At 40.0% G+C, this 22,823-nt stretch overlaps 1 protein-coding gene across 4 annotated transcripts in view; it reads right to left on the bottom strand.

Annotated features, from left to right (window-relative positions):
* Positions 1 to 22,823, bottom strand: part of PIGN (phosphatidylinositol glycan anchor biosynthesis class N) — a 110,197-nt gene that overhangs the window by 84,324 nt on the left and 3,050 nt on the right. For 2 of the 4 annotated variants that reach the window (XM_075728165.1, XM_075728167.1), the window contains exons 1-4: positions 11,738 to 11,991; positions 7,526 to 7,647; positions 6,334 to 6,432; positions 768 to 874 (exon numbers count right to left, since the gene is read on the bottom strand). In XM_075728165.1, coding sequence (XP_075584280.1) covers positions 768 to 874; positions 6,334 to 6,432; positions 7,526 to 7,647; positions 11,738 to 11,964 — 555 coding nt within the window. In that variant the 5' untranslated portion in view covers positions 11,965 to 11,991. Of the gene's footprint in view, positions 1 to 767; positions 875 to 6,333; positions 6,433 to 7,525; positions 7,648 to 11,737; positions 11,998 to 22,823 lie in introns of those variants that run through there. The other 2 variants (XM_075728168.1, XM_075728164.1) reach the window with 2 other exon arrangements.

The following is a 22,823-nucleotide window of genomic DNA, read 5'->3' as shown; positions in this document are numbered from 1 at the left end:
CCAGGACAAGTGAGGTAGCGTGGAATAACATGAATATAGGAATTAATGAATAATCAGAACCTACGTGCCTTGGACTATTAATATTTGCAGTGACAGCATCACAGAAAACAACAGGCATGAACCAGCACTGACCCAAGTCAGCTGAGCAGAGCACCACATGAACAAGTTACACTGCTTCAGGGCCTAGGCTGCCTCCATGACCCCTTCTCTCCCCCATCCCCAACCTAACCACGACTCCCCTGGCAGCCGCAGCACAGCACGAACCACAGTGGATAATCAGGAGCCAGCTACATGCATCAGAACAAGCCACACTGTATAATTACAGTGGGTACAAGCCTGGCAAAAATTAAGTCAATAGTATTGTCCATTTCTTTCTCATAATGAAGACTTAGCATTTCTGCCATCCCATAATACTTCTTATAAAATCCTTAACTAATCACATTCAAGATTTTAAAGGGTCTGTAGTACTCTAAGATAGGTTTCAGATTATATGCAAATTTAAGACAAAGAAAGCCAAGAATGTTTATAAAGAGAACTTTTCTTAGTGTTAGGCTTTTTATTAGCATTGAATGACAAATACTTCCTCCAAGCTTCCATTACACTAGTCATGATAATTGATTCAAGCAATTTTTTTACTTATGACCCCAAGTGATAGGTCTTTCAATAATTTCTTACTTTCTAGTTCTATGATAAAGTTAATATGTTCTATGATAAAGTTAACATCCAGCTTTTTATACACAGGTAGCATAAAAAGATTCTCTGCTCACCTTAACATGATCAAAAACCCACATGTCAAGCTTGGCTGCATCTTCTGCTCCAAAGTCTTCACTTTCTGCCGTGTAACAAAATGTATAAACGTGATCTCCAGTAGCACCTACAAAAAAACAATATAGATGGAATAGGAGACAGAGAAAAGTTTCCCTCCTTTTCTCACAGTCAAAAATACATGAATACTAATGCATAGGAGTAGAAACCTATCAAGAAGGACAATCCTGACAGAATTCGAAGAAGTTTTCTCCTTATTTTAAACTTTCCCATCATTTATGGTTTTTTTTGAAGCCTGGATACCATTTTAACTCATTAGCTTATCAGCACCTCAGAGGAATGAGAAGCAATATTATCCAGTATGCTCAGGTGAAGAAATAATGTATAGAAAGCAGGTAAGAGTAGAACAAATCCCAGTTAAAGCAAATTAAACATAATTTAGTTTTGAAACAAGGAATTTCACCGAGAAACTTCTAACAGAGGAAGCTACACATTAAGAGCTTTGTTTGAACCCATGTGTTTTGGGGCGGGGCGAGTTGTTTAAGAAAATGTACTTAACTTTTGGTTGTTAAACTGAATCATACAAGACAATGCCCTATCAATGAGGCCTTTTACACAGGAAAACATCATATATCACATACAAGAAAGGCAACAGGAGGGATGTAACTTAATTACTGTACATCAATTCTAGGAGGCAACACAGTATTGAAAGCCAAGTGGACAACTTCAGAAAGACAATATTCAAAGTCTGCATCTTTAAAACAAAAGAAAAAAGGGAGAACTAGTGGACTATATTCAGGCATAAAGTAAAACATGAGGGCTGCTGATGCAAAAACACAGCATCTGGACAAGGCAATTTCATTCTGTACTCACTGTCAAGAGAGCAAAGCAGAGAAAGGGGGGAAAAAACATGGAGACCTAGAAGAAAGTAAACGTCTCTAGGACTAGAAAGATCTGAAGTTAGGTGGGGTTTAATGAAATAATTCAGTCAACGGCTGAGTTGTTGCAGCTCAGGGATGGTATTTCTACTGTGACTACATAAACTCCCAAAGGGAAAATGTTCTTCTATCAGTTGATGGCCAGAGAGAATATAACCAATTTGCTGGATGTGACAATTATATAATGCAGTTTTGTAAGCTTCCAGGCTTGTGAATGTACTAACATCCCAGTATAAGGGAGCTGTTTAACCAAGATTATGTCCAAACCCACACAATGGATGCAGGTATTTCAGGCCAAGAAGATGAAAGCTGGCACAGATTTTCTGGTGCAGCTTCCCCCTGCCCCCCCAGGAGACACGACTACTACTTATAACCCAGAACACTCACTGCCGTTCTCACAGTCTGAAAGAAAAGGAAGAAAATACTCCCAGGCATTAAAAAGTGATTTAAGGAGTTCAAATTGGTGGATAAAGGAGTTCAAAAGAAGTAGTAATCCTTGGCCATCACTGTCAGGATGACTGATGGTCTAAGAGGGTAGAGTGCTGTACTGTTTTTCTGCAGTGTCACAGCAAACCTGTGAAGACCTGTCTTTGAGAGGTGCCACACCAAAGAGGCCAAACAAAAGCACGCAGTTTGCAGACCGTGCAAAGGAACACATCTGCTACTTACCCATTTCTAATTTCTACCGGGGGGGTGGGAGGGGGGAACCCCACCCAACCCCACATTGCTATAAAGAGAAACAGTGGCAAAATGAAGCCATACTAGGAAAGTTTTGGAGTGCCTTCATAGCTTATAAAGGAATTGTTTGGTTTTTTAAATAAGAAAACCTAGTCTGCAAAATGTTACAAAATATTATTTTATTTCTGTCATTTAAGGGGTGGCATGTATGCCCAATACTGTCTTTAAGTCTGGGGATGAAGAAGCAAAGATGGGATAGAGAAGTAGAAGGAAGCCAGGCATGAAAGCATCCTTTAGAAGCAAGCACAGAGCTCTACTGAGTTTGGTGCTGCCATTACACTAAGGGAAATAACTGGAGGTGCCAGAAGCTCCCACACCAGATACCACCTATTCCTATTGCAGACTTGTCTGGCACATCATCTCACCCTCAGCATCAATATTCAAGTATCAGGATGAGGGACCAAGTTATCACCTTCTAACAGTAAGATTTACATCCTGCAGAAAGCAAAGCGCTCACTCTGCTAGCGGGGCAGGTCCTGTATCTGACAAGTCTTTCACGGGTCAGAGCCCAAACCAGCAGGAGACTTTTGCTAGCAAATTTTCGTAGAATCGTTTAGGTTGGAAAAGACCTTTAAGATCATCCAGTCCAACCATTAACCTAACACTACCAAGTCTACCACTAAACCAATTAAGGGTAGAGTAATAATTAATTTCATGTTTCCTGGCTTAGTGGCTGGATTATTTTTTAATGAAAGTAAAACTAGGAATCATTAAGGTTGGAAAGGATCTCTAAGATCATCAGTCCAACCATCAACCCAACACCACCATGTCCTCTAAACCATGTCCCAAAGTGCCACATCTACCCGTTTTTTGAACACTTCCAGGGATGGGGACTCCACCACCTCTCTGGGCAGCCTGTTCCAATACTTGACTACCCTTGTCGTGAAGAAATTTTTCCTCATATCCAATCTAAACCTCCCCTGGCACAGTTTGAGCCCATTTCCTCTCGTCCTATTGCTAACTATGTGGGAGAAGAGACCAACACCCACCTCACTACAACCTCCTTTCAGGCAGTTGTAGAAAGCGATAAGGTCTCCCCTCAGCCTCCTCTTCTCCAGGCTAAACAACCCCAGTTCCCTCAGCCGCTCCTCATAAGGCCTGTGCTCCAGACCCTTCACCAGCTTCATTGCCCTTCTTTGGACATGCTCCAGCACCTCAATGTCCTTCTTGTACTGAGGGGCCCAAAACTGGACACAGTATTCAAGGTGCAGCCTCACCAGTGCCAAGTAAAATTTTGCAGGCACAAAAGAGGGGAAAAAAGAATGAAGGCACAAGGACAGTCAGACACTGAGCCAGAGAGTGGGCATCAGAGAACTGTCATCAAATACTGCCAGGTGAGGAATGTGATAAATTCTGCATTTTTCTTGGTGTGCTGTAGGAACAAGGAACTAGAAGAGGAGACCGAGAGGTCTGTCTGTCCAGAATAACCCTGACAAATAACCCTGACAAATAACACCTGTCCCGGGTGTCCCCATGGTCTTGATGATACCCTTTTTCATACTCAAGCTAAACAATGACGCTAGCCTTGCTGCTATTGCTGCTAGTTTCCAAGAGAGAGAAAAGGAATCTGTGGAACAAATGGCAATCTGGGTGCAAAGGACTAACATCTACTTCCCTTAACAGAAGTAACAGCCTCAGTTCCTTTTTCAGGGTGGCATTAATACTCTGGATAATACTCCAACCTAGACCCATGACAAAACAGTACAGGACTAGACTGTTCAAGTCAAACCTCAAATTCTGGCAAGTCTAAAAGAAAAACTCAAAATTTTAAAAAGCATTCTGGAAATAACATAGGCATTTTCAAAGTACATTATTTTCAGATAATTTCAAGGTCATAATCTAAAAATATCATAGAAAATAAGGCTAAAATTAGCACACTGAATTTGTGTAGCTTAAGTAAGTTTAACTATTAGAAACTAACACCTTTTAATCCTGCTTAAAATGTTAAGTAAATTGCACACCAGTGTCAAAAGTACTTCGGACATTTTCCTCAGACTAAAACACTAATCACACAGTCATTGAGACTTCGACAAATTTAGATTTCATGCAGATCTACTTTGATATTAAAAGAGGTGTGTGAGCATTTTATTTACCTTCTCTATAGAATCCTCAACCATTTCATTGAGATATTTATTTTATGACAGGAAAAGGACCTAAAGAACATAGACAATGACAGGAAACAAAGGATTTTTCTCCTCTTCCCAAAAAAAGCAGCTGGTGTTATATACTCTTTATGCATCATCCAATGAAAGTGGTGAAACAGTTAATAAAATGCTGAACATTCTGGCATGATAAAATACACAGAAGAAGAGTCCTGTGACCTCACTAATTTGCAACACGGAAAGAGGGAGAGAAATTAAGCTACGCTCCCCTATCTCATTTTTGGCTTTTTTTTGTAAAAGTAAAGTTAAAGAACAAACATTTAATTTAATTCCCTTCTGTATTATAAAACTTCTCCTCTTTGGAAACTGTGTATTATATAATCCCTTCTGTATTATAAAACTTCTCCTCTTTGGAAGAAAGGGAAATACCTTTTTCTACTAAACGTTAATCTACCTTTCTATAATGAGAAACTATGATTCATTTTCCCATACAGCATCTACTTGTCAGATACAGTGCTGCACTAAACCTTTCTCAATTTTGGGGGATTTCCCTCCCCCTGCAAAAGAAAGCTCCATTCAGAACAAGCCATATTGAGAGACACAGTAACAGTATGATATTACCCTTGCACATCCCTCCAGATAACATCAAAGCTGCTTCCAAGTCCTCTGCTTATCTTCTTACTCAAACAAAACTACTAGAAAGACAGGGCTCTGGGAAATTCTTGAATTCCCCAAATATTTTCCCAAGAACATATCTCAAAAAATGTAAATAATCTATGCAAGCGCAGTGTACCACCTTTCCCCTCTCCGCAGCCACCATCACAATATTCCCAAATACAAACTGTAATCTGAGGTCATGGGAAATTATCAGGAAATATTTTTACAGCTTACCATAAACTTATGAGGATCAACAAAGGAACAGAAAAAGAGGTGTGTGGAGCGGGAAATATCAGTAGGAGAGGGGGAAGAGACTTGAGTTCAGAAAAAGTTCAAGAATCATCATGAGAAATATGATGTACACTTTTTCTGAACCAGTATTAGATTCCACTCCTATCCCGCCTATCACATTTTTCTGATTTGTCAATGCTAATACTTAGAACAGAACAACAGCATATGCCCCTAGTTTGTCCCCTTTTCACTTCAGTCTGGTTTACTCTGAGATTACAGGAAAGGGTGTATATGTCTTCATTCTTCCAAGAACAAAACTAAATTAAACTAATTGCACTGGGCTGACAAGACTTTAACACACTGCACACCATGGGTAAAAGACCTCAGCTTCAGGAATAGTACCAGGCAGCTCCTACTTGCATATAGTTCTTCCCTTTACACATTATTGTTCTGGAACAGAAGCAGGATAACCCACACTAAGCTACTTCTCCAGCTCAGACACTCAAAAAGCATGGCTGCAGTTCTACCACCTAACTCACTGGGAGCTGCATGCAGAGGAAGAACCTCCCCTGCCTCCGCAGGCTTGCAAACAAGAGCTTTAAACCTCAAAGAAAAAAAAAAATATTAGGCCCTTTTAAACTAAGGGTGTGTTTCCTTTAGTATGCTGATAGAATTAGGGAAGGCCTTTTTAAATAGATGAGTAATAAACAGGGATATCCTCTTTAAAAGCTTGCTTCTTTTTCTCCACCCAGTCTTGAATTCACAAACAAGAAATCAGATATACACAAATATACAAACTGGAACTACTTCATTGACCTTCTTCTCTAACTCAAAAATTGTAGGTGTGTCTATTTTACTACCTGATAACTATGTGTTAAATATTCACAAAATTTAAACCTTACCTTTTGCAAACATTGGCAAAATATCTGGGCTTCCCCAGCTCCAAGTGTATTTACTTTCATTGAAAATAGAGTCAAATTCCACTGGATTCTCCTTCCATCCTGTTAAACAAACATACCTGGATTTAAATGGGGTTGCCAGAAGATCTCATTGACTGCTCAGATTGATAGACCATGCAAAACGTGGTTTGTTTTTTTTTTAAAGTTTCCCTTACATTATTTCACAATGAACTCCACGTTGTGAGTCTTGTTTTTACTTCCATTTCAACCTCTATTTGCAATTAGTCCCCCATTCAAAAAGAAGCGAGCTGAAAACCGAAGCCAATCTCATTATGCCAGGATTCAAACAGACAAAACACACAGCTGGTTTACCTTCTAAACAGCTAAAATTCTCCTGAATTCTAAATTCCCTGTTGTCTGAACTCAGCTTTTGGCATTTTAGGCAATAAATTACACACTCATGTATCACATTTCCAGCAGTCATGTTCCACCTCATCACAATAAAACCTTCAAGATCTTCTGTTTCCATGACAAGGCAGCTGACAAAAATACAGCAATTCCTGCCAATCCTGCATTTGTAGCAGATCTCAGAATGAGGAACCTTTTGATTAGCAACACGGACAAGACCAAGTAATTCATCTTACCTCCCCTGTCCAAAACCAACACACAACATTACAAGTGTTCAGGCCTGGAAGCCTGGGGGAAGGCAGAGAATGACACAAAAGACCAAGTCAGTGATGCAAAAGTTTGTTCCACATTATTAATCACCAAGCATGCAGTAACAACTAGCTCTGGACAAAACACATAGTTGGGGTTTTCACTTTATTTTGCTACTGATTCTCCAACTCAACCTAGCAGTGGTTCAGCTAAAACACTGCAGTCCACTTCTTGTTTGCAACATCTACTTAGCCATCTCCCATTACATCCCAAATGATAATTATAAACTCTGTTAGGTGAAGAGGTCACTCCATAAGATACTTCTGCTTTTAGATGCAGGGTACTAAATTTTACCATGTTACAAAATACTAACTTATGTAAGCTATCTTCATAGCTATCAATACTAAGAGTGGGAAATCCATCCAAAATTACTCTTTTCCATCTAATCTTGGTATACAAACCACTATGCAGGTATTTATCAATAATAATCTAGAAGCTCTTTTGGAGGACAGTGTTCAAAGCTTTAGGACCAGCATACCTTTAGCAACTGCACTGACATCTTCATAAAATCCAGCTATAAGCGCAACGTGCCCTGGTCTGGATTCTGTTGGGACGCGGGTGTGAGAGATTCCCCAGCTGCCATTATTCTCTAGAATACCCCTGAAAACAGGATACAAGACAGTTAATGTTTATGACTTCTTGAAAGTACAATGAATTGCAGATAAAAAGAGTGACAAGTAGATGTGAGGCAGGAAATGCAAAAAAACCCCAGACTAAACCAGATCTTCTCTACTGCCCGCTGTGCAGCAAAAGAAGCAGAACATTAACCTGCAAGTAGTTCTATATTATAACACCCCACAGAGAACATTACTATTGTGGCCCATCAGCACTGCAAACAGATGAGTGTTCTAATACACTTAGAATTAACATACTATTTTTTTCTGCTGCTTTCTGCTATAGCTTACTTTTTTTTTCCCCGTAACAGATTGTTTCTGCCTGGTGTTACTTTTCTTTGTTCTTTCCATTTAGCTTGAACGTGTCTAGCTCGGTCTTCTCTTAGTCGTTAAATATGCTCAATTATAATTAGGTCTTGTGACCATGTCTGCCTTTATCTGTGCTGAATATTGGAAGCCAGCAACAACAGAATTTAAAAACCACGTAAATCTAAGGTGCAAATCATTTCAGCAACATGGAGAAAATTCAGAGTAAACCTTGTATCTTTTACAATTACACCAAAGTGAAGGAGAATACCTTCTCACCACATAACAGAAATAGATAAATCGCCTAGGGATTTATGCACATACAATAGTTATATAAAAAGCAAAGAAAATAGAGGACAAAGCCCAAGTGTAAGAAACAGCCTCATAAACTACTCTTGTCTGCTGAAAATACAAACAGCTGGAGCCTGTCAGAGAGCAAGCAGTGAGCATTACCATATGCTGTTTTCTTGTCTCCATCTTCTGGAAGAAGAGAAAGATTCACTGCCCACTGTCAGAGCAAGGGGAGAAAGAAAGAAACCAAAACACACCAGGACATACCTTATGATAATGTTTATGAAAAAAGCAGCAAAATCTTCTGAAAAAATTCAAAGCAGTTTTTAAGATTCAAATCTACTGGGAAACTGTATTTTTTTTGTTCATAGTAAGATACAAAATTTGCTATATTTTTATTGGATGTGTTTTAGCCCAAGTACATTCTAAGTTCATGCTTTGTAACTTTATTTTTAACAGATAATTTATACAACTGTTAATTACAAGATCTGTACACTCAGCTCGAAATATATTTCTCACTAATGAAGTAAGAATCAAACCACAACCTAAAATTTCAGGCTCCACTCTGAGCTTGCAGGATTCACAGTTTGTTTGTTGGGGTTTTTGTTTGGGTTTTTGGTTTGTTTTTTTTTTTTTTAAACTTATCTTAGACCTCACATTCTCAGGCCTACTTGAAAGCTCACAGGACTATTTGGAATACCCCAAATAATACAGTGAAAAATGTAAAAGGTGATATAGAACTCTGACATTATTCCTAGCTCTCATCTCAGCTAGGTTTTAAAACAAGTTGTACTGAAAAAAGTACTAATTTGAAAAAAGGGTAAGTATTAAAGGGTTTCTATTTTATTCTCACTAGAGACTCTGATCAAAATGTATTGCACTAGCATTAGTGGAAGATTTAAGACAAAAATAAACCACATTTGGCCCTCCTCACACTTCATTATCACAACAGGTAAGAAATTGTTTTAATTAGAATTTGATTTCTACTGAGTTGGAAAGTAATCCTTTACCTTTCCTTTTGTAGGGCTGTTATCACAGGATCTGAAATCAACAATAACACATACCAGGCAGAAAAAAATGTAGCCAAATATTGTCATTTACCTGTTCAAAATTCATTTAGCTATTTTGACTTACTTCAAAGCCTTTTACTGAGAAGAACCATTTTAAAAAATTAATTTCCTTGACAGTATAAACATTAGCTACCATAATAACAATGATGAGTATGAATATGATATAGTAATAGGGCTGAAATATGACAGGCAAGGAAGAAAACATCTTCCCCAAAGTCACCACCACCACAGCAATTCAGACCATCTACTGTCCCTCACAGCTATCACAACACTGCTGAAAAACAGATTTTTCAAAGAATATTTGTAAGAGGCAAGACTTGGTATTTGCTAGAATAAAGACTGGCATATATCAGCCAGCAATCTATTCCAAGCCTAATTGATATTTATTATTCATTTTACGTACCTACTAAAACTTTGCTTCTATTTATAGCACATTGCTACAAGAACAGTTCTTGCTCATTTAAAGATAATCTTTCCTCATTAACAACGCAGTAGTTCCCAAAGTGCTCCACCTGGATGAGACAAGTAATCTGGCTGTTACATTGCCTGCTACTATAAAGCGGATAAGGGACTGAGCACTTGGCACTTAGGAATGAATGTGCAAAAAAGTGAACTTTATATTGAATTGCATATACTTTGGGTTAATATTATTGAAAAAGGAAAGCTCAGACAGCAATAACTTGGCTAAATAAAAAAGGAAACACTTCCAGCAACCAACATCTGATCTTGTTGACCTGTTTACAAGGTTAACTTATGGAAGTTGTGTAGCTGAAAGGTTCAGTGACAAAACTCTGAGCCTCTTGCTTCGAAGCTGTAGCAGTATATGCAACAGAGATGAAGATATGCCCTGGACTGCCTAGCCCTCCACCTTTCAGAAGGCACAACATGCCACATGTTTTTTCTTTTTATCATCTCTCACATATACATGCTCACACACATATGTATTTATATGTAGAATGAGAGACAGCGAGAAATACAGATGGCACTTCAAACCTCTGTTGGCATTTTATTCCACTCAGTGACCTACCAGCACCTTTGCTTATTACAAGGCAGTTCTTCCCCTCCATTCACCTATGTACTTTCAGCACAGGTGACAATGTTTTACTGCTACAGATTTTGAAATAGAAGTCTGTAACTCCACAAACAAGGTGAAGCAGAGACAGCAGAAGTGCAAACTTCCCAACACTGGACAAGCTAATACATGGCGTAACTTTCTATTTCTAGATAGGTGTGATGATGCTGAATGCCTGAAACTGAAAAGCTCAAACCACTTAATGGCAGAAATATCCATTATAACTCTTTCCCAGCCACTACCCACCACTGCTCCTAGTGATGGGGCCATTATGGCTTTCACACCTTGTTGATGGTGCAAAAGACCAACAATTTTACTGCTAAGAGAAGAAACTGCTCTGGAGAAGTGTAAAGTCCACTGCTAAAAGATGACATGGAAAACTCACACTGATGTGGCAGACACCACCTTACAAAAAACACTAACAACAGGAGAAGGAGGTACAAGTAATCCCACATAAGCTGGCAAGTGCTGTAGCAAGGGCTCCTCAGATTTCTGTAGCAGACTGCAAACACCCTAACAGCTTCAGATGATTGATTATTCAGGTTTGCTCTGATATTCCAGCCAGACCAGTGCTATTACACAAAGTAGTCTTATTTAATACTGTCTGCTTTTTTTTAGTCTAAGAAATTATTTGTCTTATGATCAAATAATTATTTTGATATAAGGAAACAGGGAAGGTTGGCGAAAATCAGTTTTAAGCACTGAAGGATATGATTTTTAACACTCTTTTTTTGGCAGGATTAGTTTTTCACAATCTTAAACCAAATCATTCCATTAAGCAATCAGACACACACTAGAAAACACAAGGGGAGGCAGCAGGGTCACATATGCAGGAAGGGTGGAACAAATAGGAAGTGGCAGCCTGCTGTTAGATCCATTCAGGCCATCTTTTTTAATCACTCCTTAAAAAGCTTCATCAGTAGCTTAGAATTAGAAGACAAGCATGTTAATGAACTACTACTCCTAAACTGAACATCCAGGAAGCAGTTTAAATTAATGACACTGTTAGGCTTCAGAATTGATACCGTGCTAATGTGAATGGAGAAAGCTCACACTCCTCTCAGTTACTGGCTAGCTGTGGTTTTCAGAGGACAATACTGACTCAATTTACTCTGCTCATAGTTTAGCAGCTTTACTGACAACAAGGGACACCAACTCAAATTCATGCATTTCTGTGGAGTGTAACTCTGCAAGGTTTGTTACTTCAAAGGCAGAGGGAAGGCAGTACTCAAGCCACCACAGTTGCCATCATTCCTCTTGTTCTCTTTTCAACATTACGTAGAGCTGCCTCCAGAAGCAAAATCTTCCACATCTGTAGCATTTTCAGATAGACTTACCGCAGATAAGGTGCTTGGGACGTATTGTTGCTGTTCAATTCATACAGCGAATCTGCCCGCAGACCATCAGCAACAAAGAGTACGAGACGTTTTGCTGGAGGTGGCAGTGGAGTCTGCTGAGGAGTCATACCGTGAACCAGCGGAGAGCTGAAGTAGATGTCAAAAATGGAGACTAAGAACACAAAATGCACAAGGAGGCCGGCAAGTATGAAGACTGGTATACCCATGGCAGCAGCAGGCTGGCAAGGCCAAGTCCAACACTGAGAGAGAGTGAGAAAAATCAAGTTAGGCAGATGAGACTTATCAGAATCAATATTTATTTCAGTTGTTATAGAATGGGAGTACCATAACCACAGTCATTACCCAGAATCCATAATCAATCTCTGCTTCCAACAAGCTTTTTCCCAGAAGTTTTGGTCAAAAGTCACTGCATGGTTAATCCAGGCTTTCAGATAGTCTTTATGTCTCAGCAACTCATCTCTGGTGTTTAGTGATGTATGAGATGGCTTCAAAAGACCATTGAATCAAGCCAGTTTGTCTGATACTCAGCAGGTTTTTTTGTTACCTACATCAGTGACGGAACACTCAGTGCAAGGTCTCCGTGAACATACTACCCTCTACCGGCTGATCGTATGACAGTGTTGAGGTCTGTTCAGGCAAACGCGAGCCAAAGACAGCTAGAAAAAGCCATCCTATAGTAAACATCCATCCAAAGTTGCTTTTTCTAAGTTTACTATCAATTCTGGACTCATTATATTCTGCCTAGAAACAGAAAACTTCTTTTAAAGGAAGAAAGATGCTCTGCTGAGTGCAGAACACTATTCCTCTTCTAGAACAGGTGACAAAAGCACAACAGCTGAAGGACTATGTTTCATGGATAATAATATTGCCTTTTCGAATGTTTTTTTTCTGCCCTGTCATCCTCTGAAGTCAGGTTAGGGATACAAATGTGCTTAATAACAGGTACACTGGAAATGTATGTGCCTTAAACTGATGAGACTAAACACCCTGCTAAACAGTTACTTCAATCAGATACTTGCTGTTGCATACTCCCAGTGCTACAATTCTACAGCTTAACATATTCTAAATTCTTCTAACTAAAGTATTAGTAATCTAATCTGTTTTCAGCACTAGCTATTTCTCTTTGCTTTACCTCTCCCCAGGCCTGAGCCCTTACTTGCAGCAAAAAGAGTGCAATCAACACAATTCAAATTTAATGCTGTCTTAAAGACTATAGTGATCTACAGAATTAATTAAAAAAAAAAAAAAGAGAGACTTTCTTTTGCAGCCACAGCTTGACTACTACTACCTAGACTATTCATCTAGGCACAACGTATCCAACTGCTCATCACCATCAGATGATTTCAAGACAGGCAGCTCCCGGAGCACCTGCTTCTGCCATGTCCCTCATAGCCGCTCCTTCTGCCTCTAGCTTAGCTTACATTGCTCCTTTAATGCATGACTTTGTGCATCATCACTGTGACATAACATTGTGAAAAGCATCCTGTCCTCAGGCTTTCCTTCTTTCCTACAGGTGTAAAGTGTTTGGAAAGCTCCTAACTGCATCTCAGCTGAATGCCAGAATGGAACCTGGTTCCCCTTCCTAACAGCAGTCTTGCTTTCAAACTACTAAGCCATTCGGCAAGGTGTTGCGAACAAGCACTTGTCTGTGGTTAGAGCAGGCTCCAACTCAAAGAGCAAAGTTTAAATACAGTCAACAGCAATTCTAGAGAGGCACCAGTGACCTTCTACACCTTTTCATTTTCATCAAGTTGCAACTAAACTTGGTCATTGCCAGCCCAAAGTGCCTAAAGTTCATTTAAGACAGCTGATTTGTGAAATACATCCTCTTCAAACATCCAAAGCATCATGGAAGAGCAAAACATTTTCAGTAATGCAAAAGAAAGTTCTTTATCACTGCCTGGGTTTCTCTGGAACTTCCAAACCAAAGTACCCATTCTACCCTATAGGACAAACACCCAAGACCCGGCGTTTTTGGACCCAACTTTCCACAGGTCCATCCCCATCCCAGGGTCAGCTCCTCTCAACACATGCTATGCCACTTGGAGCACACCCCCATCTCTTCTCAGCCCATAATACTGATACATAATTGTCTATTGAGAAGGGCAAAAGAAAAGCAAGCAGGCACATGGATGACATTTCTTGTAGAGATCCTCTTCTCTAACAGCTCAACGGGGCAGGCGGGAGAGATCTGACAGAGCAGAGCAATGAGACTGTATCAGAAAAGAGCAACTGTGCACATTAGTCATCTCAAAGGGAGATGATGCTCAGGGGAAGGGCAAGGCTTGGGTCCTTGAATGCACAGTTAAGTTTCTGTTTTCACCCATGATGCAGAAACATTAGTTTGCCTAAAAGGTATGGCAACATGAATGAAAACGGGCGAGTTAATTTCCAGAAAGCTTTTCCTAGAGACTGAAGAGAGCGAGAGGGATCCCCAGGCACGCTGCCTGTGACAGACACTGCAACCACCATAAGTATGGACCAGGTTCTGAGCCACCCTACTGCAGATGAAACAGTAACCAGGATAACACATTCAGTCATTCGTGTTAACTGAATTTCAAAATTACTTATCAGAGACCTGACAAATACTCATATCTGGAAACAAACAGATACAGATAGTAATGAATTAAAGTAAATGTCAAAGAAATGCCTTCATTAGGCCCCTCTGGACTTACAAGTACCACAGTCTAAGACAGACATGGGTAGAAGACAGTTGAACAGTAGGCTGAAATGACACCATCCTGTATAAAAAACAGTTTGCATTTTGAGAAATAGTTTGTCTAAGTGATCCATTCCTGTGCAGAAACAGGTCTTGGCTGATACTGGTTCATTTCTTGGCTGAATTGCTACCAACTGGTACTTCACACAGTTCTTTTAACTAAAAAAAGCCAGCAAGACAGGAAGTCAAAGAAATCAAAAAGAGCATCAGAGGTACTATTCAAAAGTCTTCTTCGGTTTGCACCTACACTGGTAAGAAAAATGAGGGTGCTTTATATCTTCTAGAAAGAGAGATAAAGCAGTCACCCCAGCTACAATCTAAGTTAAGGCCGACAGAGCTGACAAAGCCAGACCACCAGCATTTCACTATCAACATTTAATTGTAAACTTTTGGATTTCAAGTGTTAGAATATATGTCCTACACGTGGGAGGACAACCCTCTTCCCTAATTGGGAATACCAAAGTCACCTGAATTCACATTTGCAGGTAAAGCTTCTTAAATCTAGGATGGGCTACCACCTTTCATTCTGCTGTGGAACAAGACAATTTTGTCCATGCATTTCTAGCTACTTGATAAGAAGAGTCATTAGTTCAATGGATGCCAAAGCAACAGAGAAAAAACATCTCTTCTTGGAGCAGCCATTCATGCCCCCAGATCCTACTATTAAAAGTTGATTTACCATGGATCACTGAACCATGGAAGGTAAACCATCGAGGAAGAAAGTGAAGGTAAAAGACAGAGGGAACTCTGGGATTTGTGAATGGACCTCCATAGAAGAGGAGGATTAATGCTAAGCAATGTTTGTGCTGTGTAACTGCAGCTGCAAGTGTTTGTGGCATGAACAGAAGAAGATGAGTATCTCTCACTTCAAGTACAAATTGGATACCTGTGGTCATCTCTCCTCCATTGCACGAGGGGCCATCAATATAGAGAGGGAAACCTAAATATCTATCTTGAAAATATCCTTTTCCTTACAAGATCTGGACATGATTTTCATGAATCAGAAAAAGGAGATTTAGGAAAAATGAGATTTGTGGAAAAAACTCAGTATGGAACTCCTGGGACATCTGGGGGTTTTCTGCCTATGATATGCTCTAGCATTACACCTTTTTTCCCCCCCCATTTCCAAGAGGAATGGAGTCATCAGTTGATCAGTGTTCTGAAAGATGCAATGCAAGGTCTCAGACTGCAAGTCCAAGGAGGGATGTCACTTAGCAGCCAACACAGCCTCCACACAACCAGTGCAGGAACAGCTGGAACTAGTTGACAGCACCTCTAAATTTGAAAATGCACAAATCTTCACTCATATGAGTCCTCTGCCATGCAGAGATCTCTTCCACTCCTCTTTTCTTCTCCTTTTGTGCTTTCGCATCTCCATTTGACAGGGTGATTCAAAAGCCAGCCTGAACCTGCAGGTCCAGTGTGGGAAGCAGAGACTGAACAGGATCTCGTAGGTGTTCTGACAGGCCTGTCAGCATCAGGAGGAGCTGCAAACGGAAGCATCAGTATCAAACTCCTTGGTGCCCAGCAGCCTTCCGGCATGCTTTTCTGGCTGGGAAGAGGAGAGAGCAGCTAACTCAGTAAAATTTGAGTGCTCAGACATCCCTCAAACCTATAGTATCTACTCTCATGCCTTCTAGGAACAGGGAAAGCACAGCTTAGCACTGTGTATGCATCTCCCTTAGCAGGAAACATGCTTATCTACATACTATTTCTCTGTATCTCACATGAGATACAGAAATTAAATCCAGCTTCTATGAGATACCACATAAAGAACAGGGGGGGGAGGGAGGGGGAAGGGAAGAAAAAGAGTCCTTTAGTTTTCTCCTCCCCCCCCCATTACAGAGGTCATCATGAGCAAATTTCTCTGTAGAGCCTGGTGCTTGATGGTGCAAGGCAGAAACCTCACAACGCATGCTAAAAAGAAGAAATAACAAGGATAAAAGGAAAAAAGTGGATTAAGCACTAGCTTATAAGAAAAAGCAAAAGCCACAGCCTGTCAAGAGAAGAAAAATAGAAATGTATTAAACACACACACCCCTTTTCACTTTGGAGGACAAGGAGACAGATCTAAGTATTTATTACTAGTGCAAAAATGTCTCTGCCCTCAGGTGCCTGGCCATCCAAGAAGTGGATAAACAAACTGTCACTTGAAAATATATCTTACATCTTTCTGTCAAGAAAACTTAAGTCAAGGAAATCTCAGCATTATTGTGTCCTGATACTTTCCCAGGCAATCTCTTAGCAAGTGACTTAGTGCACTGCCTCCCACGTCCTTGTTTTCACACAGCAAAACACAAGCTTTGCCCAAATCCTGACTGCAATATTCTACTTAATTCTGTTAAACCATTGCCTATCACAGGAAGAGGAAAGAAGCTTCTAGTTGTGTAGATAATAGAGGAGCATGTTGCAACCTATTTGCCACATGCCATTTCTTACTGTCCATCCAAACATATCACTTGTTATAATATAGTTAAGACAGCCAATTCACCTCCTCTACAGACTCAGCCCAACTAGTAAACTATGTATCAGACTCAGAGTTATTCTTTTCTTTCTATATTTTTTCTCCTTCTGTTTCCACCCCTTAAACTCAATACAGAGCCAGCAATGATGCTGTCCAACCTCCAGTATGTCAGAATTTAAACTATCTCAATAAGGTATTTTTTGCTCAAACAATTTGGAGCCAAAAACACAAAGCTGGCATGGATTCTTAAATAAAGACCCTTTTCAGATCCCTACCAGAAAGGTACTAAAGATTCACCAAGCTACTCACTGCCTGTTAACTGTAAGTCGTTCATGAAACAGAGCAAGTAGAAAATTAGCACTGCCCTGGATATCCTGGGCGCTTCAGCAGACTTCAGAGCTTCTCACTTTACTGGATGTTGGACACAACCAGGGAAGAGAAGGAGCAGATGCAGGGGAGCAATCGTTCTGAGAGACAAGAAGGCAGAACCAGCAGACACCTTTCTTAAATCTAGGAGATTAAAGAAAGAAAAGCAGCAAGGACCTCCTGACTGCAATTAACTATTTTTCCAGAATAAAGTGATTCACATAGATTAGAGAAGGGCTTTTTGGTTGGTTTGGTTTTTTTTTTTTGTTTTGGGGATTTATTTTTCCCCCCACAATCCTCAGAGAGAAAGTTCAGCTCCTGGCTGGTGGGAGATGGGATGAAGAGACCACCTCTTTCTTTGTACTTTGTATCAAAACAATACAAAAAAATCCTGCTATTAGCTGCAAGTTCCTCACCAACAGTCATGTCAATGCGAAGACTAAAACACCCAGACCGTGACGGTGGCAGCGGAGCAAGACAGCTGCAATGAGCCACCTAAGCCCAACTACCAGAGACAAGAAGCCGGCAGTTCATTTCATATCAGCTTTTCCCTCTTTTCAAGTTGATCCATAACTTGCTGACAAGACTTCTCCCCCCGCTCCCCCCCTTTTTTTGACTCATGCCACAGAAACTACATCCACAGCCCCAAGCTGAATCAGGTCCCTCAGTGCTTAACAGGAAGGCTGACATAATCAAGTGCAGCCCTCATTTTCCCAAAGTAATCTACATCTAAGCTGCATTCCTCTGACGTTATAATCTCTCAGAATTATTTATAAGGCAAAGAAAACCATACTTGCACCGCAATACAATATAGTTCTTGGTGAGAAATGTAACATTTCCCTTTTATATTTTTCTTTCTTCAAATATGCAAGAAAACATACAGAAAATACTACATGGAATATGTCCCATTGGCAGGAATACTTTTTTAAGGATAATGAAGTGTCAAGACATGGAGCTCAAGATACATTAGTCATTTCTTTTAGAGGGACCATGCTTCACTAATACTGTCAAGTCTGTTGGTTAAGATGAAGAAAATCCATTGGAAATGCATTTTCAATAAGCATCAATGGCCTTGGTAAGTATCTTTTACAGAAAAAAGAATAGACAGGAATGTCTGCTATGCTTCTGGCTAATACATTTTTCAGCTAAACAAGGGTTGTGTATTTTGTAATTTAAACTGTCAAAGTGGTGACTGTACAATTTCTCCGTACATAAAAAATGATCCTTTTGCTTAGGGCAGGGGAGCAAAGTGGAAGTTGTGTGGTCTGACTGTATTTCGCATGGTATGGCAGTTATACATCATCTAAGATGGTACTAGCAGTCCCTACCCTATTCTTTTACTAATTTAGATTTTTTAAAGAGTTATACTAGTCAGGAAATGCAATCAAGTCATTCCTGCTGTCACAGCACATACACCAATTGACTGCACAAATTAATTTATACAAGAGACTTACCAGCCAGTCTCAGAGTAAAGATATGAGAGAGAGTTACACACTACTTAAACACAGAAAACCCCAAATCCTCATCTTGACTTCATCATATAATCATACTATGAATACAAGTAGGATAATAAAGTCCCTTTTCCTCCTTTCCAACATTTCACTTCTTTCTCTACTGAGGCAAGCTCTGCCAGACAATGAAACTGCAACTACAGTATTTCCACTAGCTCTTGCACTGAAGTGGCTTTTGTAATTCAAACCATCTGTTTAAAATTATTTTATGTTCAACATCTTCACTGAGCATTTTAGGGATTATAATAACAAATGACTTCTGTTTTAAATTTTAAATGTGGCTTAGTAAAGCACATCCAAACCTGAGGCAAAGAGCTCAAAGAATATTTAATTTTCTTTTTAACATCACTTGATAATCAAAATTACTCTGCCTGCCTAGAAAAGTCTCTTTTGCCAAAACTTTTCAAGGAGAAATTTGACTATGGCCTGCAAGGCACCAATAAAACATCACATGTCCTAATACTTGAACGTACTGCAAATCAGTTACCCCAACGTCAGCCTACACAATTTTCTCTGAATTACCCTGTAAACATGGGAAATCATATCCACAAGTATGTTTTTGTGCCTGGGAGACTTGAGAACAACACTGACAACAGGACACCATTGACAAAGAGAACAAGGGTACTTCTTTAAGAAATGATGACTGCTTTGAGGCATGAAACAGAAAACAAGAGCATCACCCTTTGGTAACACTTGTTAGCCAAGTGGAGAAAAAATGAAGAGTAGAAATTCAGCATTATATCTGCTCAGTATGCAGGCAGCTAGAAATGCAGAACTCAGAAAAAGCAAAACCCAACAATAAGCCCTGAGTGATTTTGCTGCAAATCAGCTATTTCACTTAGCAACAGCATTTGGAGGGCCTTTGCCTGTTTTCAGGAGGTATTTGCAAATTCTCTTGGGTATTTCTTGACTTCGAGTCACTCAGCAATACCCTTATCAGCAAGTCTTCTTCAAGCACCACTGTTCTACAGCTTGACATCATATTTTAATCTCAATATGGACTGTTTAGTTCTTTTGTGCTGCCAAGAGTGTCTTGCATTACCCAGATTTCTCTATTCTTGCAAAAAATAATGTTGGTGGTTTTTTTTCCCCTGTCGTCGTTTTTTCCTGCCCTGTTTGGAGATCGTGTATAGAGATTTTTCATATTACAAATTTCATGGCATACGTTTGGGGAAAGAAGGTCAGCCTGAGAGTGTCTAACAGAACCCAGCGCACCGACTTCCATGGCTGCTAGGGTCAAGGGACAAGTGGCACTTAAGAGAACACAAGCATGTGGAAGACAGCTTGCCACAGCAGTCTTGCTGTCTCATTGGAGCCCTCCCTGACAAACCAAGGCTGAAGGCCCCCTGAGATATTTTTAAAGAGATTTGCAATAAAGCACATGCACCTATACAAGCAGCACAGTTCTTCCCTTTAGCAATAAAAGGGACAAGGATCAAACTCTTTAAAGTCATACAACAAATATTAACATAGAGCACACAGGGAAAACGATGGAAAAAGAACGACTTTCAGCTACATTGAGCTTTGCAAAACCAGCTTGGAAATGTATTCTGTATACACACTGAGAAGAAAACACCTTTTGACAAAAAAAAAACACCACAAAAAAAACCCCAGTGCTTAAAGTATGTTCCATAGAAGCTAGAATGAATAAGGAAGGTTTAAAAAAAGCTGACAGAAGTTGTTTGTCTTTTATTAAGTCACATTTTCTTATCGATATCAACCATTACAAATAAACAAGAATCATGTCAAATAGTAACAAGCCACATGTGTTGAATCTTGCACATAAGCCTCTGAATGCTAATTTGCCAATAGCTTCAGTTTGAAGGGAAAAAAAGGACTACAAGACTACCTTCTAAGCATACAGTAATACTTTCAACAGAAGGAATACATAAGTCAAATAATCAATTTGTAGGTTCCTACCCTTTCAAAAGCGCTTTTTTTTTTAATAAAAAAAGGACTTTGGAGCATTTGAGTTCAAAAGTACTACTTAATTATGCTAGCCAGTTAAATATAATGTATAACTGAATAGCATTCAACTGGCTAGCATAATTGATATTTTATACATCTTTACTGACCACACTTCAGTTCACTGCAAAGTTGACACAGAAAGAGGTAAGTTAAGTTTCCCACCAAGAACAAAAACTCGTTTAAAGCCCGAGGTGAACGTACATAAGGAAAGCAATCGAAAACGGAGATGCTTTACAGGACCCAAGTCACCGATGCGCACAGTTCAGAAGCGCAGCGTGGGGGGAGCGCTGGGCAGTGCCCCCCGGCACCGGGACACGCAGCCCCCACCCGCGGCAGGCGGGCGCTCTCCAGGGTGCTGCACCGCTCCCGGGCCCCAAAAAAGCCCTTCCCACTCGCGGGTGCGACCCGGTACTCAGCACCATGGCAGGCTAAGTCCCTGGGAAATCCCACCCGGAAAACATGCTGGCTGGAAGTACTGCTTCGTCAAAAAGAAATAAGCACAGGCGGGGGTGGGTGGGGGGAAATCTCGAATTCCTTCAATCACCAAATGAAACAAACGACAAAAAAAAAAAAAAAATTGCAACAGCCAAGTTGTAAAGTGCAGAAAAACACTGCAAGGATGTTTATATCACCTTCAAGAGAGCATTCAAGTTCTCAAGTAGTAATGCAAGTATATACAGTAATTGTCCAAGGATACTTTGAGGTCTAGTAAGAAATGTTTATGCAAGAGTCACCTCCTCTTTAACTCTTCCACTAGCAGCCATAGTTGCAAGGTGTTCACATAGAAAGCACTTTCCTAAGCGTGCATAAGACATAAAACCCACTCAAGTTATCAAATTACTGCAGCCTGAAATACTTACATTCACTTTAGAACAAAGTTCTTTTTGCTCCTACAGCGATCTCTACTAACAAAGTAATTAACATTCATTATAATTTGTGATCTATCAACTTGTAAACACCCTCCTCCCAACAACAGTGCTAACTCAGCATGTTCAAAGCATGTCCTCAGACTCCTACTTTGTTCTCCAAAGCCTGCATCTCACACTAGTTGTATTCCTTTTATTAACACCATAGTTTATTCCATGACCTCCTCCACAGGCCATCTCAAATCTCTCTTATCATATTTCCCCCTTATATGTGAACATGACTGAAGAACAGCAGACTGTATAAGGAAAATATGAGGGCTTTCTTGCAAAACTGTGCAAATACTAAATTGCAGTAAGGTGAAGCAGGCAACCCTCAAAAGCACAGAGCAGCGGCATGGAGTCAGCATGGCAACATCTCTGCAAGCTGGCCCATGCTTTTGCAGTGCCAGGAATAAATAAGACCTTTTCAATGTCAAGCCTTAGTTGTCTTGACCTCCACAAAGCTTCAATAAAAGACACCTGAACAAATTCAGGCAAAAACAGCTTTTCATTTGAATTTAGCACGTTCAAACCTCAGAACTCAAGAATGACTTCACAATGATCGTTTTCATACTTCAGTGCGCTGTTTCCCTTCCCCACCTATACTGTCCTTCACCATGGCGAGGCATGGTAAGGCAATCCGTCTCAGAGTGGTCTGTTACCCTCTACAACAGCCCTCTCTGCAGCCTACGTTTCCAGACAACACACTCCATCTTCCAGACGAGGGTGAAGAAAGCCCAAGCGATTCAATTCTCTAGTGTTTGTGGTGTCGTAACAGGTCCCATCTTCTATTCCCAAATTATGTCTCCTCACTCAACTGTAACAGCACTTTTTCCTACCTATTCATTCTCACAAAGACCTAATACACGCATCATGAAGCTTGAACAAGTTTTCTAAAATACTCTTTAGGCTCTGAGTGTGTTTGCTCACTGTATTTTTGATGGTAGGCTTCTAAATAGCCACTGTTCACAGTAATGCTTCAAAAACAACAGTTTGAGAGGTAGAAAAACACAGCCAAACTTTGATTCAAAGGGATTTTGTGGGTTTGTATTGTTTAACTCGGGTCCTCATGTGACTTCATGAGGCATTATCACATTTTTGGTGAGGCTGAAAGTATTTCCAAGAGCACCTT

The sequence above is a fragment of the Pelecanus crispus genome, chromosome 2, assembly GCF_030463565.1.
Source record: "Pelecanus crispus isolate bPelCri1 chromosome 2, bPelCri1.pri, whole genome shotgun sequence".
NCBI lineage: Eukaryota > Metazoa > Chordata > Aves > Pelecaniformes > Pelecanidae > Pelecanus > Pelecanus crispus.
Note: the sequence above shows the minus strand (reverse complement) of the source record. Positions and strands in the feature narration are given on the sequence as shown.